Below are 26,196 nucleotides of genomic sequence, written 5' to 3'. Positions count from 1 at the left end.
CGATGGCCATGGAGCTCTGTGAGGGTGTCGCGTGCCTTACATCATCACCGTCCTCTGAGCGACACATTGTCCACGTCCAGAGTCCTGGACGTTGGTGTACCAGCAGGCCTTACGGTGTCACAGCTTGACGCATTGTGATGTCAGGGCATTGTAGCAAAGTCTTGATAAGACCCTACGGAATGCATAGGCCTTTCTCTGACACCCTGTGTTCTGTTAACGGGTCCCCCGGTGTTCATGCTGTGCGGGATACTCTGGGGAAAGGATTTAGCTGTTGCCTTAAAGGGCCCTTGTTTTACCACTAGGTGTGAGGTTGATGAGCCATTTCAAGCCCTTTCACAATCTGTCACTTTGTGGCGTGTCCACCCAGACGGACGGTTCGACTCAATCGGGTTGATCCAGTCTGCTGCTTCCAGCCAGAAGGAAACCTTGCACATGAAATGGCTAGTAAAGGCTCATCAACATGACCCCTGGTGGTGAAAGAATAAGGGGCCTTTGTAATATGAGGGTATATGATCTATCGTTAATTGTATAATAGATTAATCGGTTCACTTACTTAACTTTCATTAATTATTCATTTGTAGTCTGTTTATTATTTTTTGTCTTGGATGTAATATCAGTTTTTTGACTGTGAAAAAATAAGCAATAGAAGTTCTGGGTGGGAGAGCAAAGGCAATCACAGAAAATTGGTCTTAATGTGTTGAAAGCACCCTATGTGTAAAGTTTACACCTTTCTCTTGCTTCGCCGTCCTTCAGCACCCCTGTGTCATGTACGTGTGATAGAAACAATAACACATTTTCACTTTTTGATTGTATTGTGGGATGAATGACATAATCTTAATATTAACTTGACGTCAATCTTGCTTTTCTTGAGTATTATTATCGTCACTTGCTAAGGGATGGACAATTTTTAAACAATGCATAATGCTTGAGGCTCTGAAGCCAAGTTCTGAATTTATCTTTTGTCACGTGTTGCAACAGGTTGTTTCTTTATAGGTCACAAATAAAAATGTTGTACTGGGAGCCTGGTTAACTCCTTTCATTGAGGTGTGTGAGGGTGTTACTTAAGAGAGCGAGGGCATTTGCATGTTCCAAGTTCACTCCTTCACAAGTCAGTCGTGACAAGACTGTTTGTACCATGCAGATTCAAGCTCCCCATTTTAAAAAAAAAAAAACACTCCCTTGTGTGATGACAGCCAGTGACGTCGGTAACGAATTTGAAATTGCGTAAAGGTAATTAAAAGTATGGGACCGACCTCTATGTAGCATTGGCAACGGTCTCACCATGTGTTTGTGCATTGCTGCTGCTAAATGGACTATGGTCTTGTTCTACAGTAGACCAACGCCTCCAGCATGCTGTTTAAAGGTCATACACCTTAGTTTCTGTCTTTAGTCTATGTTTGTATAGAAATCCTATGGCTGTAACTGCACGTACACACGCACGCACAGGAAGCCACACACAAGCTAGTCATAAGATACATCCCAGACCAAACTAATGCACATCAATCCTATAGTTTAGACTTTAGAGTCTTGTATGAAAGAAAACCGGTTTGTTTTTAATGTGGTATTACAGTTTTAATTTCTGTGGCGAATCGAGACTGAAGGCAAATTGCATTTGTGTAGACCAATTTTTCCTTCACCATTATTAACATGAATCGGTTAAGATCTTCTTTAATAGGTCCATGGTTAAGATGCTCGGGCTGCAGCTATAGGTTGTCTTCAGGACAGCCAAGTTGAATTTACAGGCTAGACTGTATTTCTTTTAATGTCTTTTTTGTTGAGAAAGTTAATGTGCGGTATACAATAATGTAGACCAACTGCGCCCTCTGGCTCTCATTGTTTATTAAATCAATATGGATATATATTGTTTATATAATAATAATTTAATGAACAATGGGCGCTAGGGGACGCAGTTTAGCCAAACTCTAAAACTAGGTCGCTGAAGCGCTTTCTTTCAAAAAAAAGTTCGGCCTCCAATCAGCTATTAGTTTCCTGTGTGATATATTAACCGCTACAATCCGTAGAAGTAAAAGGAATGTTGTAAGTGGAACACGGCGAATTTCATTTCATTTTATTGCAGTAATGTTTGGACTAACAAAAGGCCGATAAGCCTCGCATCTGCACGTGCGGCAAAAGTTTACCTTAATATTTGAACAGATGGCCACGGGTCGGCTATGTCCTGAGGTAAAGACGACGACATGACAACGACTTTCACACCGTGGGTTAGTGACCTAGGATCGGTCACTCCGGGGCCATGAGGTAAGGGTCCACAGATGATTCAGCGTGAATCCCAGTTATGGTTTAAGTGATAATGGCGTTTCTGAGCAATTTCCTTTTATTGACGCTAAACTTCACAAACGTGTTTGTCTGAGTCCTTTATGTGACCTTTGTGTTTCAAGGGGGCATCTTCTGAAGGATCTTTTTTTTTACTTTGACCAATCAATTGCAGAGATATAGCCGTTACCAATAATTATATATGTACATCTTCTGAAGGTTCTATATATCTATAATATGATATGGAAACCATAGAATAATAAAAGGTATGGGTGTGAATGGCTGAAAAGCTGCAATAACAACAGATGCCATGCACCTTAGGTGGTGCTTTCCACCTAATTAAAGCGTCCATCCATGATGTATAACATAGTAATATCCACACCAGCCTGTTTGTGATTAGTAAATGAAGCTCCACAGACGATCAACACTGCCCTCTATTGGCCATTTCACTGCCAATCTTGTATATGTTTCGGATAGCCTTGAATATAATCCACACGAGATTAATGGAATTTAATCTTTAGTATTGTTGCCTTTTTGTTACTTATGCACAGGGGCACAGGCTATTGACTTATCTTTACTAGTTTAAGTGTAGTCTAGTACCTGTTAGGGATGTAACGGTAAACTGAAGTCACGGTTCGGTTCATACCTCGGTTCAGACATCACGGTTCGGTACGAGTTCGGTACAATGAAGGGAAAAGAAAAACAAAAATGCAGAAGGCAATTCTTTTTTATTGTCTCAGGTTGTACCACCTAGTGTCATACAGTCTCTCCCCTGAACTAGCTGCAACAGCCTGAATTGTGTTATCTAAGATGTAAACAGTAAACAATAAGTACCCCACGTCACCTTCAGACTCCATCCGTATCTTGTAAACAAAATAAGACAATCAGTTATAAAACAGAAAATTCATCATGTCTTATGAAATTGCAAAGTACACTGAATTTGCGCCATTTCCACAGGAGGGTGCGGGTCGGTTCGCATTACATTAATTAATTCGCACGCCAGTTTTATTTAATTCTATACCGTGTATTTTCCGTGTAAATCTATGCACCGAACCAGCCTACCCCCACGGAGCTGGTCAATAGTGCTATAATTATCCATTCATTTCATTAAGCTCCATTCAGGTGCACCAGAATAATTGCAAACGGGTTAAAGGTGTAGTGATTAGGAGTTAGTGGCATCTAGTGGTGAGGTTGCAGATTGCAACCCATTGAAAACCACCTCTGACCTCTTCCTTTCCGACGACATAGGAGAAGCTACAGTGGCCTGCAAGGTGCCAGTGGGTACTTCTAAATGATGTCATTATCGCCAGCATCCAATATCAAGTATGACCTCCCTGGATATACATTTATCAAATGTAAATAGTTATTTATTCTGCAAAACTATAGGTTATAGTTTACAAGTAGTATAGTGTTTATGATTGTTGATTGTTCCTCCTTGTGGTAGGGTTTATTGCTACAGTTATCTCTCTAGATCTGTTACGCTTTTTTCTGGGCTACTGAAGAAACGTCTTTGCAACCTGGTGGGCTCCATAAAGAGGACCCTCCCTATATATACACTGCACCTTTAATATAATCACAGGTGATGATAACAAAATCAGTTGACACACACCAGTCCCAATGTGGGAGTGCTCCCAAAGGCTGGAAGGAGTTCACTGGTGGTCTACCTATATGGTAAGCTGGAGTTGATCAGTCCGTCATGCATCTCCTGAGTGGACACTCCGGAAACCATGTACCTGAAAACATTTTACAATCCCTGGTTTGGTTCGCTGATAAACGTAAATCCCCCTGAGTCATAGTTGCTAAGGGACACTAGGCTTAGCATAGAAACAACTTTACCTACCTGCATTTTGCCCCATTGACATTGTTTTGTGTTTGAGACAGCGGGTTTTACATCTTTGAGTCAAAAAAAGTCCACAACAAGGACTATGCTGGATATATCAATTGGGCATATTTCCTAAAAAATATCTGCCTAAACATAGTATGTACAATGTGTTTTGTATTCATTCAGGTAGTACACCTCAGGGAAAAAACAGCAGAACTAATTACTACTATTATTATTTCTATATTTGTCCACTTGTATTACTGTTTAAAATTGGTTCTTTATATGGTACGGTACATTCTAATAATGTGCAAAATAATTGGAACTACAATTACTTTAATACTTCATTCATGGTGTATAATAAAACACACCATAAGTATACAAGCTTATGTAGTTCAGAATCTAAACGTATGACCTAGCTCAAAACATAATTTGCCAAGTGTTGGTGTCAGTCTATGCTATAGCATTCGTTATGTCTCATTATTTGGCTAGTTTCTACTTTGAAAATAACTCTTGCTTTTCAAATGTTTTTAGTAACCTGGCAACAGTAGTCAAGTGAAGTGGTCTCTGAAGCATCACTGCCTGAGGATGCTCTCTCGCTCGCTCCCTTCCTTCCTCTCCATCTCTCCCCCTCCCTTTCTCTCTCTCTCTCACTCTCACTCTCACTCTCACTCTCTCACCCTCCCTCCCTCTCTCTCTCTCCACCTCCCTTCCTCTCTCTCTCTCTCTCCCCTCCCTCCCTCTTTCTACCCCTCCCTTCCTTCCTTCCTCTCTCTCTCTCTCCCCTCCCTCCCTCTCTCTTCCTCCCCCTCCCTTCCTTTCTCTCTCTCTCTCTCTCTCTCTCTCTCTCTCTCTCTCTCTCTCTCTCTCTCTCTCTCTCTCTCTCTCCCCCTCCCTCCTTCTCCCTCCTTCTCTCCCCCTCCCTACCTGTCTCCCTTCCGCTCTGCAATGCCTCCAAAAGTTAACAGACAAAAAGTTGGTAAAACTGTTGGACACAGCCTGTTATTAAATAATAATAACAATAATAACATCAACAGCATTAGGAATACACGGACATGGTAGGACAAGTATTGCATAGTATTGGGTCTATTTATATCCAATAATCCTATCTTTTGAGGTCTTTCAACTGTAATATTATAATGTAGATAAGCATGACTGCATCTAGTTCTTATTAATAATACCAGCATACTTTGTATATACTGTTGGATTATAAAAGCTACGGATACAAGTAGAATATAGGAGCTTATTTTGATTATTCCCCAGTAATACATGTTAAACCATCCATTGATTTCAGAAAATCGTTTTGTGTTTATTATGTTTAGAAATATAATCAACATAACATATTGTTGACAGAAGGAAACGCATGGGCCGAGTTTTTATGTTAATGTCGTGTTTTTATAATGATGCGTAAAACGCTACCGCAATGCATGAATGTACCAACGTTTATATGAATGTTGAAAAATAACCCTTAATAGAAACAGTTATCAAGACAAAGGAGGGGTGGGCAACATTAGTATCCTATTTTTCTTTCTACCATAGACATCTTTCACCTTCTCCATCCTCTAGCTCTCACATTATAATACCATAAACACCATGTATGTCATATTTCTAATGTCGTTTGTATCTCCTTTACCCTGGTCAACATCTCCCATCAAACACACTGCCTCCTTCCAAATGGTTCGTTCCACAATTCTGCAAGCCTTCCCTGAATGAGTCATCCTACCGGCTCCTGATTGGACAACGCCATGCCATCCCCAGGGATTGCCTTGCAGAGGCAGAAAGGCCCAGCTTCCATTCACAGAAACATTGGTATGCCTGCCTGCGATGTCATTCACATAAAATATTAAATTGTGCACACCTTATATCCTCCTCTGCCTTTTTCCCTCTCCATCTTTTCTCCTTTCGATTTTTTGCTCACTGCACCTTTTGAAATCCTGCTGGCACATCTCCACCTCCTCCTCCTTTTTATCTCTCATTGTTTTTTCAGAGGGAGAAGCAATACGTGCTTTCTTCTATATTTGCTAGGAAGCAGAGAGAGCGAGAGAGAGCGAGAGAGAGAGAGAGAGAGAGAGAGAGAGAGAGAGAGAGAGAGAGAGAGAGAGAGAGAGAGAGAGAGAGAGAGAGAGAGAGAGAGAGAGAGAGAGAGAGAGAGAGAGAGAGAGAGAGAGAGAGAGAGAGAGATGTTGGGAGGGACTGCAGTGCGAAATCTGCAGCAGAAGGAGCGAGGGAGCTGCTTATGAATGGATAGTCGTTCTCCTCCGCTAGATGCTCCCGGGGACATTTCTACATGAATGGGGTCTGGACCCGCGCTCTCTATCTCTGCTTTTCCGCCATAAGGAGTCGGGGGGATGAAGACGAGGCTTGGCCGCTGACGGCGTGAACGAGACTCCCCTTGCTTCTGGTTCTCTGCCGGCTGGTTTCATTGACATATGTGCGCCCGGGAAACGTATCGTGGGTATTGTGTCGGCGCTCGAGGAGGTCTGGTTGCACGGAGAGGCTAAGGGGTTTAATACCAGGACCTAGTGGATCATCAGTCTATCGCATGGTTCTTTCGGGTGTTATTTCGGAGACGTTTATCGGAAACTATATTGGTCTGTCGGCGCTCGCGGTTTGGCGTTTTTATAATCCTTTGTTGCAGAATGTTGACAAAGGACTGAGAACATGCTTATGTAAACAGAAGAGGACAGACCATGGTGTTTAGATGATGATTTGTGGTTGTTATGATCGTTTTCAAGATCCACAGATGAATAGAATGGCGGATATTTTAGAGGTCCACCAATTTATGGATTAAAATACGAAGATCGAAGGCCAGGAGTCATTTCTTTCCTTTCCATGGTTTTCCATGGTTAGTGGTGTTATTGGCTTTGGTCTGTTGCTATGGTTTTGTTTCGTATGTTTCCTATTTTTTTCTTTTCTAGATATCTTCCCTTATTATCTTCCATGGTGGCGTATGTACGAGGTATTTAAATAGAAGCATTTTATTACAAATTCAGAAAAGTCTGTTTGCGGTCGTTTTGAAGTCATATTTATTTTAGCTGCGATGCCAAAAGGGGCTAGTTGCACTAAATCATTTCACCAGGCTTATTCAGGTGTTCAGTCATTATAGTTAGTTAATGAAAACTGCAATTCATTCATAAAAAAAAGCGTTTACCCTGGATTGGATTTCAAAGAAACTGCCAGGTTTATTTGTGAAATCGATTGACTTGATAACAGCGTAGCATATTAATCTCAAATGTTGCGATAAAATTCAACATTATGAAACACAAAAGCGTTTCTACAATGGATGAGAAATATCAGACTGGCAAATTTGAGAATTGATTGGTTCTAGTGTGCTGTATGTGGGAGGATTTTTCTCTCTCTCTCTCTTTCTGTCTCTCTCTCCCTCTGTCTCTCTCTCTCTCTCGCCCTCTAACAGGAAGTGAATTGCAGTGTTCAGCAAGCCTTTTGTTGAGCAGGTTTTTCTCAGATCAGTGAGTCATGCTTTAGCTCGGAGCAGGCAGGCAGGCAGCAGATACCGTTTTCTCTTTCCCCGGCAGCAGCAAACCTTCGCCGGCCGAATCCATCAACATCACTAACACGCAGCCCTTTTTCCTCTCTCCTCCCCTCTCTGGTCTCTTCTGTCCACGGATCAATAACATTTGTATCGTCGCCACGGAACAAAAACAAGCCAACTGTCCATGTTGCGCTTAGATTTTTTACTGCTAGGGTCTTGCGTTTGAGCCTTTCCCCTCCCCCCCCCCCCCCCCCGCCCCCCTACCTCTTCCCGATTCTCTGTTTTTGTTTTTTGCGTTTATTGAGTTATTTTTCTTGGCTGATGTGACTGACGGATTCCGGACCGGACTGCAGCCTGTGGGTGGCGAGGATTCTGAGGCTGAGCAGCGCAGGCGGCCGCTGTATCGCGTCAACACAGGAGGGGGACATTACGGTCAGGTGGCCCGTGTGATTGCTGCGAGGCATTGGCAGCCCGGTGCCACCGCTGCTATGCTACAGAAGTGGGCAAGAAGTACCGCCGCTCAGACCACCCTGTCAATACGCTCGTGAGAGAGAGAGGGAGAGAGAGAGAGAGAGAGAGGGGGGGGGACGGACGAGAGGGGGCAGGTTGCGCGTCGGTCCGCCGGAGGAGAGCGAACGAGCACAAAGAGCAAAAGAGAGCGCGGGAGCGGAGGGGAGAGCGAGAGAAGAGGGCATGCTTCACCGTACCAAATACAACCGCTTCAGGAATGAGTCCGTAACGTCCGTCGATGACCTCCTCCACGGCCTGTCCATGAACCCCAAGGTGTCGGCAGCCCCCTCGCCAGCCTCCGCCGTGACGCCCTACACCGCCCCCGCCGAGGTCCACCCGTCCGCCGCCGCCTCGCCATCCGCCGTCGGCAGCCAGGGCTCGGACCACCACCTGGACGGCGATGGGGGCACCACCCTCTGCACCCTCATCAATAAGGTGTCGCACCTCAAGTTCAGCAACTCGGGCAGCCTGCTCGGCATCAAGGGCCTGCCCTCGGCCGTCAAGGACCTGGCCGTGTCCAAGTTGCAGGTCGGAGGAGGCGGCGGTGGTTGTGGCGGCGGCGGCGGCGGCGGCGGGGGGTCAAGCCCCGGTGGGTCGGCAGCACACGTGGCAGCCCCCTGTGCGGCCGGCTCCATGTGCAGCCACGGCTCCCCGGCAAGCGGCCCCGCCACCGGCAGCTCCGCCTGCACCGGCAGCTGCTCCCAGCTGGAGCCCGCCCCCGGGTGCATGCACAAGAGGGGCAGGCCGGACGAGGCCCAGCCCGGCGCGGAGGACAGGACCCCGGGTCGAGGTGGCGCTGGAGGTACGGGCGCCGCCGCCACCACCGTCACCACCACCGCCGCCGGGCTGGTCAGTAAACCCCCCAGAGGGTGGCTTCACTCCAGTGAGAAGATCTCTGGGCCTGGAGTTACATATATCGTCAACGTAAGTCACCTCTCTGTCTCTTTTTTCTCTGTCTCGCTCTCTCTATTTCGTCCTCGCTCTCCGTCTTGATCTAGCCTTGTATTTATTAATGACATCCCTACAAGTGATCTTACCGTGCTGCTACTTGATCTGAGCTATGGCTTCAAGGAGGTGTGGGGGGGGGGGGGTATGAAAAAAGAAAGAACCTATTGTCAATAGCTCTCTACATCGGCGCCCTTGTGTGGGTGTAGGTGGCAGCCATGCTAGGGCTCGGCTGAGAAGAAAGAACAGGGACTAGAGGAAAAAATATTGAATAATTCAGGAAACAGAGAAGGTCACCAGTGGACAAAAATAGGAGAAGCCATTGATGGCAGAGCTGGGAAAAACAACAACAACAACAACAACAACAGCAGTCTCTCATCAAGTCAACTGATGTTGAAATCCCTGGAATTCATCATGTACATTATAATTAAATCAGCGTGTGATAACGGCAGAATGTTACGAGCATTTTTATTCTTTTGCTTCTCCTGTGTGTTGTTCTTGCCTCGGCGGCGCATCGACCTGTTTCATGTCAGAAATGGCATGGCTTCGTGTTTTTGTAACCATAGCAATGTCATTTTCCTGTACGGTGTTGATTCCCCTTCGCCCAGCTCTCCCCCCCGTCGGCACTGGCTCTCTGATACAGATACGAGCCGACACATAAAGACATGCATGTTGTTTCTCTCAATCGCTGTATAGCACTTACCCATGGAGAGAGGGAGAGAGAGAGAGAGAGAGAGAGAGAGAGAGCGATGGAAGGCGAGCAAGTTGGCACACAACTGCTGGTGCTGCTGAGAATGTCACACTGGCAATGAGTCACAGTAGCCATGAGCAGGGAGGATGAGGAGGAGGAGGAGGATGAAGCAGAAGAGGATCTTACACCAAGGACCTTCCGCGTTTTGGTGTGAATGAATTTGGCTGAAAGGGACTTGTTGTCAGTGAAAGCAACAAGAAATGTGTGAAGGTTCTGAGAAGAAACATAATAATGAGTCCATTGAATGAGTAACGGTGTAAGTCACTCAGAAAGGCAGTTGATTGAGGTTGTTATTCATGAGAGAGAGAGAGAGAGAGAGAGAGAGAGAGAGAGAGAGAGAGAGAGAGAGAGAGAGAGAGAGAGAGAGAGAGAGAGAGAGAGAGAGAGAGAGAGAGAGAGAGAGAGAGAGAGAGAGAGAGAGAATGAGAGAGAGAGGGGGGGAGAGAGAGAGAGAGAGAATGAGAGGAGAGAGAAGGAGAGAGTGTCAGGCAGTGCTATCGCCATTATTTCCTTGTCACTCTTATTCTGGCCTGAGCACAAAGCCGACAGTATCCAGACCCAGCATGACAGTCCATTAACGGCATTTGTGGGGCGAGAGCATGTTTATTTGTCCAGTCGATGCTGTGGAACAGCGGCCACACTTAGTGAGAGCGACAGAGGCCTGTGATTGGCTGGTGGTGGTCTGGAACCCACCAACCACAGACACACACACACACACACACACACACACACACACAGAGTTCCATGTGCTGTTCAGCTCGGAGCACTTTTAATTAGTGTCATGTGCTCACGCTTACACATCACGCACCATTACTCTGAAGGGACACTGATTAACGCTGGCACTATTTACACTTCCAGCTTTATTTTGTCCTTGGTGGTTGCTAGGGTGTTCGTGTGTGGCAAGGTCTTTTGGATGCACAAGGCTTTTACATGTTAGGTTGGTTGATTGGTTTTATTTATTAATTATTTCCTTTCCTTTTGAGATAAATTGACACTGTCAGGGGTGGTGATCATGTGGACATATGTGTTTTCTGACGTCTTTTTCAACCAGGAGATGTGATGGTGGAGGATGAAGTGTGAGACACATTGTTGTGCTGTGTGCTGGACGGTTCGGTGTTGTAAAAACTGAAGCCATTCATTCATAAGTAGTGTCATGTATAAACTCCCCATTCTCGCCATGAGCTCATGTTGACGTTTGCACTATTCTTCACACACGCTGGAAGAAGTGTAACGTTGTGATAGAGTGACAGAATAACATTGTCTGTATCTGATAGAACATAACAACCACACCTTGTTTTCATTCATGAACATTGGTTAACATTTTTACATTGGTATGTGCTGCAAAAGAAATCCCTGTTATCACATTTCACTCATCTGAGAGTTGACTTACATCTGCACTTGAGTAGAGATGGCGGCAGAGGATGTGGCCTTTGGTTGTTAATAAGTGAGACTCATGCTAGTCTGTGATAGTGGCTTTGTGACATCCAGCTTTCCTTAGGCTAACAGTGTGCTAGCTAGTTAATCCATGGTGGACTGTGGAGTCAAAGGGCCCCTGTTTTACAACAACGTCCCTACATCTACCGCCCTGTTCAATGTTCGCTATAAGCTAGAGGAGACACAGTATCGGCCTGTGGTTGAGCAGGGGGAAAGAAGCAGTATGGCGTTGAATGCTACTACAGCGTCATTAAAGGGGACATTGAGTGTGAATGTTCTTGTTGAATCACAACCATTGCACTTGCTTTATTTGTGACTGTACGGCTGATTACGTAGATCTCCAAAGTTCTTTTACACTGTTGTATCCTCAGTCCAAATCTGCTTCGGAGGATGCTTTAGGCCACTTCTCTGCCTTACTTCTGCGCATTGTTGAGATGGCGATTGAGGAGAACATATGGAGATTTAGGATGACGGGGTGATTGGAATCCCCATTAAAGCAGCATATAGAGCCCACCCCAGTTATGAGGATGATCACACGTTTGAAGCCATGTTGTGGTCACAAAATGTTTCTAAAAATGAAGATGAATTTCACTAGATTCTGTCCCATGTCATGGTGAACCCTCAACAGATTTCTATTCAATATGAAACCATGACATATTTTGATAGGCGGAATTAATTTTTCCATGTGCCAACCATTGTTTTCTGTTTATTTTCATGTTTGTTTGGTGATCATGTTTCAAACACACACACGCACGCACGCGCGCACACACACACACGCCAAGAGACTTTCTGTAAAAAGGGTGAACTACGAGCGAACCTGTCGGTGAATACGTCTGCTCCCAACATCTAACACAGCCATTGTCCCTGATCGGTTTTCACTACCCCCCCCTACTCCAGATGCAGCCACCAAACCAAAACACACTCGGGCCTTATATGGACAATATGTTTGTTCTGCCATTGGCTTACTGAGTGAGGACACAAAAGAGATGACGGTAGAGAAGCACATCTCTGATCATACACTTTGCTTGCATTTGGCCATTGAATGTCAAAGACTTGATCATACATTATTATGATAAGACTATGCTGAAAAAAGATTATTCAGGCCAGTTTCTCTTTCGTTGAACATAGCACACTGTGGTTTTCCGTTTACCATCACAACCTGTTTAGGAAATGCTTTACGATAAGAAGATGCCAATCTCTCAGCGGACATAAATTTTACTCTGTGTTTTATATTTTTTCATGTTTCTTTTTCAGTACCTTGGTTGCATAGAAGTGCTACGGTCAATGAGGTCCCTGGATTTCACAACCAGATCACAAATAACACGGTAGGACTCACTCCTTCAGCGGCCTCTGAGGTCTGCTCAGTCATTTACGTTCAGAGACCGACCACAGGTTTTAGTGTAGTTAGAACAACACATGATATTATCATGATGATAATGATTTAGGAAGATTCAAAATTCAAACTAATTTCATGCCATATACAATTATTTTAGATGCAAAAGGACATGCAGTCACCCTAATATGTTCGCAACCAATCTTGTATATCACAGAAGCAAGGGGTGGATTGGGTTGAGATGAATAAACTAGTTTTAAAAAATGGATCGTGATCAATACGGTTCTTATGAATCAACACTGCATGCGGTAGTATGCTCTTGTCGACATACATGTCTTCTGTGAGAAGAAATATTCTTTAGGTAATCGACCGCTTCTGCACAGAGAGGCCAAAGCAAACAGCAAATCGTTTCTGTCACATCAATGTTTCTGCATGACTTCCCGGAGCAAGTCTAGTGTCTAGTGTCAGGACTAGCGAGCGGCGACATATTGTGCTGGATTACTGGAGCCATCCTGATATTAACCTCAGGGCTACACAGTGCTAGCATGAGGGACTCAACCCATGAGCCAACTAAAGAATAGAGAACGAACGAAAAGAGCTACTACTTCTCATCCAGTTGATACTATTCGCTGCTGTCAACTTTTCTGTAGTTTTGTCAATGAGGTACTGTAATGCGTCTGGCCCGGTCGGTTATTGGCTCAGTGTATAACAAAATAATAAGAACAACTATTAGACTCACATAACCCCTAGGTGTGGTTATGTCTCTCTCTCTCTCTCTCTCTCTCTCTCTCTCTCTCTCTCTCTCTCTCTCTCTCTGGCCCTTCCTCCTGCTCTTCCTTCCTTCCTGTCTGCAGGGAGGCCATCAGCCTGGTATGCGAGGCGGTTCCAGGGACAAAAGGAGCCCCGCGGAAGAGAAAGGTACGGGGGAGTGAGGGAGGCAGTGGGGGAGGGGAGAAGGTAGGGAGAGAGAAAGAGTGGGTGAGAGAGGGAGAGAAGGCTGGGGAAGGGGAGATAGGAAGGCATGGTGATGTGTGGATCTTGGTCAGCAATGCTCTTAATTGAGACACACTCAATGTTTTGAGCGTGTGATTGTGTGTGTGGTTGTGTGTGTGCGTGTGTGTGTGTGAGTGTGCGTGACTGGCTGCATTCGTATACACGCGTCTACTTATGTGCGGATTGGTCTATCTCTCTATTTATTAGAAATGAGATTCAAAGAAGGAAGGAGACAGGGGAGACAGGCAGATAGAGCGAGGAAGAGAGAGAGGGGGAGGAGAGAGAGGGGCAGAGAGAGAGAGAGAGATGGGGAGGGAGAAATGGGGGAGGGAGAGAGAGAGTGACCAAGAGAGAGAGAGATGGGGAGGGAGAGAGTGAGAGGGGGGGAGAGAGAGGCAGAGAGAGAGCGAGGGGGAGAAAATGATGGGGGAGGGAGAGAGAATGGCAGAGAGAGAGTGAGGGAGAGAGAGATGGGGAGGGAGAGAGAGAGCGAGCAAGAGAGGTATTGGCCTCAGTGTGCGTGGGCATAGCTTTAGCCCACGATGCATTGCACACTTCGTGCAGCACTCAGTGACTCATGTAGTGCAGAATATCAGCAAGGCTGTGTGCATGTGCGCCTGTGTGTGTGTTAGTGTGTCCTCAAGTGCATGTTTGTGTGATTGTGCGTGTGTGTGTGTGTGTGTGTGTGGGTGTGTGTTATTGTGCGTTTGAGTGTGTGTCTCTGTTGATTATGTGTGTGCCCATGTTAAGGGTGTGTGTGTGTGCATGTCTGTCTCTATGTTTAGGATGTGTTTGTGTGTGTGATGAAAACACACATTAATGTACGGTGTGAAACTAAGCATTTCTGTGCTAGCCGTTCCCGGTTTAAATGCAGGAGAGATCGCATGCGTCACATAGTCAGTGCTGACCGGCTCCTCACAGATAAATGATCTGTGAGATGAAATGGGATGTGATTGTAACTGCATGACTAATATCCTCAGATCCAAATGATACCCTACCTGTATGTAATGGGTGTGGCCGATACAAAGTACATCAAGCAAAAAGAACCAAGTGTATGTTTGAGGGCAGGGAAATATTGGAAGCATGAATGAATGCCCTTGTATTGACGGACAGCGTAAGAACGTTTATGTCTGTCGTACACTATAATGCTTTTCATTTAAATTAGATTTCTTCATGAAAGATCTCAGGATTTTATCTGTCAAGAACAAATGGGATTAAAAATAGTTAAGAACAACAGCGAGACCTAATAAAAACTGTCTTTCACATATATTTTGAGCATTTTTCCTAAACCGGGCCTCCTGAGATCCTTTTGATAGACCAAGTGGCGGGCCGTGGTGTGGATGCTGAACATCACTTGAAAATAGACAATAGAACAAAATGTAACGTTTACCTCTGTTTCTGCCTGTGCCCTGCAGCCTCCTTCCAAAGCCCTGTCCAACATCCTGGGGAAGAGCAACCTCCAGTTTGCCGGCATGTCCATCAACCTCAACATCTCCACCAGCAGCCTGAACCTGATGACCCCCGACTCCAAGCAGGTCAGTCAGGGGACTCGTGCTTGAAAGGGAGTACAAGTAAAACTTCTCCCCTAAAAGATGACTCCAGTAAAAATGAAAATAACCGCTCTAGAAATCTACTCAAGTTAAAATTAAAAAGTACCTGGTTGATAAATGACTCTTACTTTCCATTATGATCATTGTTAGGGTTAGAGGGTTAGTGTTTATTTTGACCTTGCTTGAATAACTGAATTGAAATTCTAACTTTGTGTCCATCATCGATGACAGCACACACAGTTCCCGATCAATGCGCTACAAATCCAAAATGAACGACAACGTTTGCAATAGAACACACTACAAATCTCAAGCACCACAGAAGACTGTTTTAATGTACGCTGATTAAGTAGAGTAAAAAACAATAATATAAAATAATCATGTTATTTTTGATCATTGTTTATAACCGGTATAACCGTGGAAAAAAAACCATTCCTTAAATAAACGGCCACTGGCGCACATTAAGACGTCGTGTTGTGCCCTTTACAGATCATCGCCAACCACCATATGCAGTCCATCTCCTTTGCATCGGGCGGGGACCCAGTAAGTGATGTTTACGCTTTTTCACTGAGTGTAAGGTCATATGTTTCCATCGAGCTGTTTAAAATATCTGTTTCCTAACAATCGTTTTTGCTTTCTTGGCCTCGCTTCAGGACACGACAGATTACGTTGCCTACGTCGCCAAGGACCCGGTGAATCGAAGAGGTAGTGGACCGTGCCTCCCAGTGTACCAGCTAGGGGTTAAATAAACTGTTCAAATGGAAACACACAGCTGACCAGTGCTCCCAGGCCACCTCATAACTCTTCTCCCCTTGGGCCTCCTCTTTCTTCCATACCACACACTCAGATCATTTGATTTGTATGTATTTGTATATGAGTGTGTGTATACATTTGTTTTTATTAATTTAACTTACTTGCTATCTACTCTATTTTAAAACAAACTCATAAAAGCTTTTAAAATAAAATGTTTTTTTATAATTATACTACTATACTACAACTTTACTTTGTAATTATTTGTATATCATTAAGTTAGGGACCTGTATCCAGTGACATAGGGACATAATATACTAACTAGGTATCAATAACCTAGTGACCTGTATACACTGACCTAGTGACACAATACTAACTAGGTGTGCATCAATAACCTAGTGACCTGTATACAGTGACATAATACAAACGAGCTGTTGTATCAATAACCTAGTGACCTGTATACACTGACCTAGTGACACAATACTAACTAGGTGTTGCATCATTTACCTAGTGACCTGAATCCGGCGACACAGTTTGCTGACCAGGTGTTTTACAGTGGCGAGTCAGAGGCTTCATGGTGTCGTGTTTCCTCCCCTGGGCAGCGTGTCACATCCTGGAGTGCTCCGACAGTCTGGCCCAGGACGTGATCAGCAGCATCGGACAGGCCTTCGACCTTCGCTTCCAGCAGTACCTTCAGTGTCCCTCCAGCAAGCCCTCTTTAACGCACGACAGGTGAGCAGACATATGACCTAGTTAGCACAAAAATAGGGTTGAAGAATAGGCCTGGAAACCACGTGAGCCTGTGGTGACAGGAAAGAGACTGCAGTACCTTGCTTGGGCACCGGGGGCAGAGTGCTAGACCGTAGAGGTAGTGCAGGGGTGAATGGAGCTAAATGCTCTAAAATGAGAATCTCTGTCTATTTCTGCTGTGCATGGGCTACTCACTGCTACTGTACGGATAACATATACGGTTGTTGTGAGTGATTACACCATTATTTGTTAACACACAATTGATGGATGTGATTTGATTTGATGTGTTGCTAATGCAGTTATTGTAAGGAGATGTGAGCATTGACAGTATGTGCATATACTGTATCGTGAGAAAGGGGCAGGCAGTAACACAAAAAAAAGTATGCACGTCACCAAGACACTGTCCTTCCTGTGAACGGTGAGTCACCCTCTTCTAAAGAAATGCTGTCTGACTTCTCAGGAAAGTTCGATCTGTATGTTGCGATCAACGTCATTTTTTTAATCCTTGAAGAAAGGGCAGATATCTCAGGCTGATTGTTGTGACCTACTCGTACTACTATGTTATTGCAAAACCGCAAAAATGTATCTCTACATCGGCCAGACTACACACCGACGCATGTATCTTTGCTAGTTTGCACCCGGCGCGAAGCCGATTTCCCCCTGCAGCAATCCTGCGCCTCTAATCTTGCGCCCTGAGAGGCGTGTTGGCGAAAAGCAGAGGCGTGTTCCGGCGCAAATGATACATGGTGCTATCTTACAGATCGATAAACCAGTTGCGCAACTGACCGACAAATATCTGGTCTAAGTGCACTAGCGGATCGCGCAGTTGGTGATGCTATTTTGACGTACCATGGCAGGTCGGAACCGCAACATTCTTTCCATAGGGGCTGCATGAATGAACACTGTAGTAGGCTATGCCGTGTGTTAAAATAATATTAACAAACTCGAGCAAATAATAATAATAATAAACTCTAGCAAAGTAGGCTATATCCCAGCCTTCCAAAACAAAATCTCGTTTTAGGGTAAATGATAATTATTTGGGAAAGAACAGCGGTAATAAGTTGTATTTAAATCAATGCATCTGCAAACACCGTACAGCAAACACATATTTTCTTGACACAGACATCGTGTACAAGCCCATAACTTTTAGGATTGATGAGTATTTTTTTGCGAGAAAACATAGTTTTACCGCGAGTGAGTGTTAAAAAGAATGAATGAATGCAGGCGCGCGTGTGTGCATCCATCTGTTTAAACACACGCAAGCTAAACACGTAACGCATAATACAGTCCATGGCAATGTACACTAACGGGGGGACATATGCATATTAGGAACACAAGTCGATAACGATAATGTATACAATACTGGTAAGAAACTATGTTTGTTAATGTATTGCCTTATATCATTAAATAAAACCACAGTTGCAATCATATGTGTGTTAAGTTTTCCTTACCGAAATGTACATGACGACTCATTATTTCGGAAGTTGTAGAAGAAAACGCTATTCCATGTGTATATTAGGGCATATTATTTGGCCATAAACTGAGCTATTTGAGTTTGCAATTAATGTGGTCATGCATCTGTCTCATCGGAGACTGTAAACGCACCAAAATATCAACTCGTCAGGTTCAAATGCGCTCATGGCTCTTAAAGGGGATGGGAGATGGCACTCTCATTGGTTTATTGCACGTTAGGCCCAAACCACACCTACGGGTAATTAGGCTACTTCAGGGCAACCCTTTTCAGATTTGCGTCGGGCGCAAGAGTCATTTATCCGCCGGTATGATAGCAACAGCGGCAGAGCCCCGCCCACAAAGCTACCTCGTTTTGGGCTGCTCACTTGCGCTTCCGACCGTGGAAACAGGGCCCTCGGTGTCGTAGCGCTCACGAGCAGCGACGTGGAGGTTAACGACAGGCGACTGTGTGACTCCTCAGGGTGCTGAACATGGAAGAGTTCCCGTGGACGGAGGAGGAGGAGGAGCCGGCGGAGCACCCGTACTACAACAACATCCCCGGGAAGATGCCCCCACCCGGGGGCTTCATCGACTCCAGACTGGCCGGCCAGGGCGGGGCGTCTGACGGAGGCCAGGTCAGATTGCACCCCTGGTTCTGATGTCAATGCTTTGTTTCGGGGATGCATTAGAATCACTCAATATTCAGTTTCCATCTTTGCGTTGTCGTCGTGGATTTGATTGATTGATCAAAGCCAATATTGAGACTATAAAGCTCTGTTATACGAAGGGATGGACCTTTAGTTTGGTAATGTGCCATTCATGAGCAGGTAGGAATTAGTTATCTTAGCTCAAGGATGAGTGGCAGGTAGACTTAGATATATTTGGCTGGGAAGCACTACATCAGTGGTTCTCAGACCATATTTTGCGAATGTACCCCCTTTAAAGATATCTTCTCTCGTCTGAAAGTTTTCTCTTACTGTGAAATTGTGAAGTCAACACTTTTGTACCGAGATGTCTTTGGCGGTTGGCTCGCTGCACACAACCGTGGGCTGATTTCAATAACATTCGTCATTACTTACCGATATAAAACAACACAAAATGTTAATCATTTCATCTGTTCCGAGAACCCCTGAGAAACAGGGCTCTAAACCATGATGTCATTGTGGCCAGCAGACGGGCTCCGGCTCCGTGGACCCCGCGTACTACCAGGGACGCCACTGTGGAGAGAGCTGGGGCGAGGAGAAGACCCCCTCGCTCGTCACTCAAGGTAGGACCACGTCTACTGAGATCCTGGAGCGTAGAACCTGCTCACAGAGGCCAATAAGCTACCCCCGTCTGAGCAGGAAAACTAGGGTTTTAACATCTGGTCCCGCGGCGTGTGTGTCTAGGGTCGACGGACACATACAGCCTCCCGGAGGCTAAGGGCCAGGCGTCCAAGGCGGGGGAGATGCCCACGTACGTCAACACCCAGCAGATCGACGCCCAGGTGCTGGCCGTGCTGCAGGCGGAGGCGGACCACGCCTCGGACCCCAAGATCAGCCCGCAGAAGGACCTCTTTGACATGAGTACGCCTGGGTCAGGGGACTGGTTAGGACCTGTTTGACAGGAGTACGTCTGTGTCCGGTGACTGGTTAGGACCGGTTTGACAGGAGTACGTCTGTGTCCGGTGACTGGTTAGGACTGGTTTGACAGGAGTACGTCTGTGTCCGGTGACTGGTTAGGACTGGTTTGACAGGAGTACGTCTGGGTCAGGGGACTGGTTAGGACCGGTTTGACAGGAGTACGTCTGTGTCCGGTGACTGGTTAGGACCGGTTTGACTGGAGTACGTCTGGGTCAGGGGACTGGTTAGGACCGGTTTGACTGGAGTACGTCAGGGTCCTATGAAAACTGCTCAATGGCACAGGGCAACATCAAGGAGAGATTTGCTTCTGCATCATTTCTGCATCCGGCACGTCACGCCCTAGTGCATGACGTGCCGGATGCAGAAATATTCTCGTTAACTAGCATTGTTAGCATTGTAGCATCATAAGCGAGAGGTCTGAGCGAGCGCAGTCGCATTGTTTACCGACCATGGAAGTATAAGTTAATAAACCCCCGATGATTTTCTGTATGTGATCTTTAAATTACACTCCTCCTGCTATCTGGACAACAATTAGTTTGACAATTATTATGCAGGGCCGAAACAATGAGCCTTTGATTGATATCCATATTATCTTTGCGGAGACACATTCCTGTTCCCCACTTGTATTGGAGTGAACGGAGATATCTACTTCTGGGACTCCATGAATTGAGGGACCCGTCCACAGCCCGCTCAAACAGCTGCATACCAGGCTTGGCCGCTGAGCACTGGTGGATTGTGGCAGTATGCACTGTTCGTGGGGGCTTGGTTAGGACCTGATTGACATGAGTACGTCCTGGTTAGGTCATGTGAATGGTTAGGACTTGTTTGACATAAGACCATAGACTTGACACCTGACTTGGACTTGTGACCAAAGACTTTGACCTGGTCTTGCCAAAAATGACTTACGAGCATATTTGATACATTCCTATTTTTGTTTGACATTGATACATTTTGTCTTGTTTTAAGTTACTTTGGATACACAAATAGCTATATATAAATATCTACTGTAGTTTTGATTTGGCCATTTGTGACAGCTGTTGGGAAGAGGCTTTAGAACTCAAACTATTTAAAGGTTTAACAGTCTCAAAGGAAAATAACAGAACAACTAAAACCTTTTAGCAATGTGTCACAGTCTTATCCTCTTCAATCAAGTGCTTCAATCCTAGAACTTATCCAAAGAGTCCAAAATTGGACGTTGGGCATACGTAAAACACCTTGTGTTGTGGCAATTTCTTTATGAGATATTGCTTGTAGGACAGATGAGAATTCAAAATGCAAGGATACATCATGTGAGGGATATGTTGACATCCAGGGGGTTTCGGTTATAGACAAGGGGGTCTGGGGACCGGTTCCCCCCAGGGAGAAGGTGAACATTGGGGACTAGGTAACACCCGTTAACACACGGGGTGGCCAGATCACACAACCCGAGGAAAACAGAGCTTCATCTATTAAAGACGTAAACAACATACCGACGTTCCTTCCGACCCTATCCCTGTTCCGTACCAGAGCCCTTCGAGGACGCCATCCACTCCCAGCCGCCGCCCTGCCACCCCGGGGCGGGCCAGCCGCTGCCCCCGGCCTGCTGCTCCGCCGCCGCGCTCCACAAGGCCTCCTCGGTGGACAACTGCAGCCCCCTGCTGGCGCGCGCCGTGGCCCCCCGGGGCCAGGAGGAGCTGGGGGGCCAGGCCTGGTACCACGGCCAGATGAGCCGGCGGGACGCCGAGAAGCTGCTGCGGGACGACGGGGACTTCCTGGTGCGCAAGAGCACCACCAACCCGGGTTCCTACGTGCTGACGGGCATGCACCACGGGCTGGCCAAGCACCTGCTGCTGGTGGACCCCGAGGGGACGGTAAGAGCGTCCGCCGTCTGTTCCGAGACCCCCGTCCGTGAGTCAGCGTCAGGCGGGCGCCCGTTTTCTTTTTCGTGTTCCATCCTCACCTCTTGAATGTGCCTCGGTGACTCTGGGATTAGGACGCTGTTTGTTTGTGGCTTGTGTTGCGTCGTTGCCCTCGGTAAAGGGGAAGCGTCACACGTGGCTACTTTCTAATGCTTTATGAACTATTACTGATTCAAACGCACTTCGTGACATTAAGCGTGTGTCTGTGAATGGCCTGACTCCACGGAAAAAATAATTGATGTCACAGTCTGTCAGACCCTGCGTACGAAGCAGCGAGCGCTTATGGTTTAAAATAGCCGGGTGACGGTTCACCTTTGATCACTTTGTATTGCTCCGTAGTACTCAGATTGTACCTTCTGTGATAGTTATTTTTAACTCATTTACTGTTGTGTTGTTAACTTGTCAAGCACTTCCCATTGCTATTTTGAACCAAAAGTATTCTACAAATAAAGTTGGGTTTGATTCTTTCATCTAACCCAGTGGTTTTCAAATTGTGGGAGTGGCCAAAATAAAGTAGTTTTTTACATGCCTATATGCCTTGTTTGTGTACTTTATATTTCGAACGTATGTTTGAAGACCGGAAGGGGGATTCGTTTAGCGCAGGAGGTTCCCAGACCATCTCTGTGTTGTGCATTGTGAATCGATACACATTATTCCCCTTTTAAGGGGAATAATATTTTTGGTAGAATAGGAGCCACTTCAGCACTATCAAGCAGTTTAGTACATTTGTTTTGTACTGTGTCTAATAATTGCCATCTTTTCTTGTTTTGGAAAAAAGGTAAGGACAAAAGACCACATATTTGACAGCATCAACCACCTGATTGGACACCATCGCGATAACAGTCTGCCAATCGTATCGGCCGGAAGTGAACTGTGTCTCAAACAGCCGGTCGGGAGGAAATAGTGACTCTATAACAGACCCGGAGTCTACGAACAATAGAAACCGTCAACTTGAAACTTGAAGATTACATTGAACAGAGAAGATGTGATATTTTGTTTGATGGCTCAATGGGTTTTGGGGAGGGGATGCAAAAACAGCCCGCAGTTCTTCAATGGAGGCTTTGGACGAAGCAGGATTGTTTAAGATAAAAATGATTTATAGAACTGTTATTATTTTGTTGTGAAGACTGAAATGCTATATTTTTGAAAAGATATATAGGTGCATTTGGACATAATATGTTGATTTGGCGTTTTGAAATGTAAAGAAAAAAACTCAAGCAACTGTTCTTGTAGTTTTGGTGAAACGCAATTCAAACCTCAAAGAGGTGGGGGAAGAGTATTTTAGAATAAAAAAAACAAACCCAATTTCTTTTTTTTTCTGTCAAGCACAACCACGTTTTTACAGGTACTGTTGGCTAAGAGTTTGAAAAAAATATACTGAAATTGTTTGAAAAACATACTGTTTGTATCAAAACTATTTTAGGACAAAAAAATCTCCTTTAAGCCCAGCAATAGTGCAAACAGCTCAATGAATCAGTCACTATATCCAATCGTTTTTTTTGGTTTTATCGGGGAGTAGTCGAGAATGTTGCTTTGCAGTATTAGTCACAAAGTGTTGGGGATGGTACACCAACATCCTTCATAGTGCTGTCAATGGCTTTAAAGATTAATGACGTTTTTTCTGTTTTTTAAATGAAGTACTCTCTTGTGTCACTACGGTCGCATGACTTGAAAAATGTGTTCACGTGGACATTGTTCATAAACCTTGATGCCCTTTTTCTCCAGAAGAGGTGCCTGCGTATGCTCACACTGTAAAATATCTATGCTTTCAAAGGATAATTCTTTCACGATTGGTTTTTATCTGGATTGTTTTCAATAGGTGTGTAGTAAATAATTCGTTTTTTTTCTCGGGGCTTGAGTCATGCAAATGGGTGTTTTCACGCATCCCTAATTAGCGTTTCTGGCTTTATCGTGACGTTTTAAAAGAAGAGTTTATGATTTGATGAATGGTCACAAAGGAATAGCACAATCTGAAACCTTAGATCATCTGTGTGAGTCGCACCGTGACGACTCACACCAATGTGTTCAGCAGTGATTTACAATATATACTAAAGAGACTGATTCAGACAAATCTTGTTGATTATTTCACTTTGTGCGCCCTCAATTAAGAATGTTGAATATTAGATCACTTTCACTTAAAGTTGTAAAAAGAAATATGGATTAGAAATGGTTATTTTGTTATTGTTTTTTTATTTGATTTAGTGTGTGAACATCTTCTATTGGCATCCCCAAATTGGTAATGTTTATTATCTTGCTTTAACCCCCTTTCTTCGTACGTTTAAAAAGTCAAAAATGTAAGCAGTATTGTTTCTGGTTATATTTGACTTCCATCTTTGGAACGACCTCAATCTTGGCCAACAATGTGTTGATTGAAACGCATCGTGCACATTAGGAAACTAACTGTAGTTTGACTAAACATGGGGTGCCCTTTGGAATGAGCTTGCAATGTATTATTCAACAATTCATTTTCCTTCAACCATTCATTCAACCAATTTTGAGGACAGTTTTATTTTTCTCATGCTTTATACGAATTAGGTATTGAGTTTAATATGCACTGGACAAGTAAAATTGAACCAAAATCGGTGTGTGTGTTCAATACGTTTGACAAGACGGATGCAATGTTCTTTAATGTACCTGTATTTTGCTGCAAGATAAAGTACGTGCATCACCCAAAAAAACTAAATGACACATCTTCAGAGGGATTACACTATTTTGAGATGACTTATAGGAACTATTTCCACACAATCTTAACACCTTACACCTGGCTAAAGTTTCCTCCTGAGAGGGGAATGTTCCTAAAAGGTTCCTTTAGAGGAAAGTTCCTTCAATGTTCCTTAGAGCAAAGTTTATTCAGAGGAAAATTCCTTCAAGGATCCTTGCAAGAAAGTTCCTTCAATGACCCTCAGAGGACAGTTACTTCAGAGTTCCTTAGAGGAAAGTTCCTTCAATGACCCTTGTGGAAGGTTACTTAGAGATCCTCAGAGGAAAGTTCCTTTAAGGATACTTAAAGAAAGAGTACTTCAGAGTTTCTTAGAGTTAAGTTCCTTTGAGGATCTTTAGAGGATGGTTACTTCAGAGCTCCTTAGAGGAAAGTTCCTTCAAGGATACTTAGAGGAAGGTTGCTTCAAAGTTCCTTAGAGTAAAGTTCCTTTGAGGGTCTTTAGAGGAGAGTTCCTTTGGGATCCTCCTTAGAGAATAAATCCTTCAGAGGAAAATTCCTTCAACGATCGTTGGGTTAAAATGTATTCACAGAAAATGAGAGGAAAGTTCCTTCAATATTCCTTAGAGGAAGGTAATTTGTGTTTGTGACAGAGCCCTACACTGGGCTGCTCCTCTTATGTTTTGTTGACTAGAAACCACTGTAACCACAGTTACGATCAATAGAATATATTTTCTAGAAAACGAGAACACAAGCTCAACTAACTCCTTGGTGACAGCTGTCAATCAGACCCCTGACCAGAGCCATGGCCTGATGCCAACACACTTCGGTCTATTTAGATTGATGCCTATTTTTATGAAGAACATAGCATTTATACACATATATATATATATATATATATATATATATATATATATATATATATATATATATATATATATATATATATATATATATATATATATGCAAGGTTTGAAATAGGAATGAAGTATCTTGCAGGACCAACTCTCTACTTGAATAACTTGAATATTTATGAAGATCAGAAGTATGTGTGGGGGGAGGGGGGCACACGCCGTACACAACCAAACAAGATATTTAAACTGTAAGACATTTGTTATTTTCTTCTCCAGATTTCAGTTGATGAAAATGTGCCTTTTATTTGTACCAGGTGTTTTAATTTATTTATTTATTCATCTCTCTCTCTCTCTCTCTCTCTCTCTCTCTCTCTCTCTCTCTTTCTCTCTCTCTTTAAAGTGCAATAGCTGATCCTCAATGGGGCATGCCTGTTCACGAGAGGCTTTGTTTTGCCCTGCTGCGTGTTGCTGCTTGAGACCTCAATTTTATCTCTCTCTATCTCTCCCTCTCTCTCTGTCTCTATCTCTAGTTCTATTTATTTCTCTATTATATATAATAAATGTATAATTTCCCAAATTCTAGATATCAACCTTTGTCAGAGGGATTTACACAAAGTACACTTATTTTGGGGAAAAGCTGAAGAAAATGAAAATAAAAAATATTAAAATAACAAAAACAACGGAATATGTCCAAATGATGTTTACAAATTTAATCTTTTGGTTTTATGGGTTAATCATTATTATGTATGACTGTTGGCAATAAAATCGTGAATGTGCAATTTTTTTTGTTGTTTCCTCATTGGCTTTCCTCCCAACCACAAAACGACTTGTCAACATCCTTAGAGTATCATGTAGGGTAATAAAGCTATTGACCTTCCACACGTGGAGACACAAATTATATTCATAAAGTATATATTCCTAGCCTCAGGCTAAAACTGCTTTACAGTTTTCTCAATCGCTTTGGCTCAAGTGCAACGTCAGTTGCAAGTGCGATGGTCACACAGTGATCACAGAACTGTCCAGACATCACTTTCTACAAAACTAGTTCACCCAAAAAAAAAAAATGTGTGCTTCAAAACCCAGCAAGTGTGTAGGTAAATTAGCCAAAGACATCC

General features: G+C 44.2%; 1 protein-coding gene across 7 annotated transcripts; it reads left to right on the top strand.

The window, feature by feature from the left end:
• The first annotated feature begins 1,957 nt into the window (after nt 1-1,957).
• Nucleotides 1,958-25,860, top strand: shc3 (SHC (Src homology 2 domain containing) transforming protein 3). 7 transcript variants are annotated; one of them, XM_060038181.1, is made up of 16 exons: nt 1,958-2,256; nt 3,520-3,594; nt 3,851-3,942; nt 5,790-5,899; nt 6,078-9,017; nt 12,478-12,548; nt 13,411-13,474; nt 14,965-15,084; nt 15,586-15,640; nt 15,739-15,801; nt 16,449-16,578; nt 18,530-18,683; nt 19,222-19,315; nt 19,437-19,613; nt 21,177-21,520; nt 22,347-25,860. In XM_060038181.1, the coding sequence occupies exons 5-16, from the start codon at nt 8,277-8,279 to the stop codon at nt 22,470-22,472; spliced, it is 2,139 nt and encodes a 712-aa protein (XP_059894164.1). In that variant the 5' UTR covers nt 1,958-2,256; nt 3,520-3,594; nt 3,851-3,942; nt 5,790-5,899; nt 6,078-8,276; the 3' UTR covers nt 22,473-25,860. The 7 variants fall into 7 exon arrangements, with proteins under 7 accessions (XP_059894164.1, XP_059894169.1, XP_059894167.1 ...); XM_060038186.1 differs by lacking the exon at nt 3,851-3,942 and having other exon boundaries at nt 7,937-9,017; XM_060038184.1 differs by lacking the exon at nt 3,851-3,942 and having other exon boundaries at nt 7,758-9,017.
• The last annotated feature ends 336 nt before the right edge of the window (nt 25,861-26,196 follow it).

The sequence above is a fragment of the Gadus macrocephalus genome, chromosome 19 (assembly GCF_031168955.1).
Source record: "Gadus macrocephalus chromosome 19, ASM3116895v1".
Taxonomy (NCBI): Eukaryota; Metazoa; Chordata; class Actinopteri; order Gadiformes; family Gadidae; genus Gadus; species Gadus macrocephalus.
This window is presented reverse-complemented; position numbering and strand designations above follow the sequence as displayed.

Excerpts from the sequence above, each read along its gene's own strand:
- shc3 (XM_060038186.1), top strand. The coding sequence starts at position 8,277 with ATGCTTCACCGTACCAAATACAACCGCTTCAGGAATGAGTCCGTAACG. Across the intron at positions 18,684-19,221 it reads GGGCGTCTGACGGAGGCCAG|ACGGGCTCCGGCTCCGTGGA; the intron begins GTCAGATTGCAC and ends TGTGGCCAGCAG. Across the intron at positions 19,614-21,176 it reads GAAGGACCTCTTTGACATGA|AGCCCTTCGAGGACGCCATC; the intron begins GTACGCCTGGGT and ends GTTCCGTACCAG.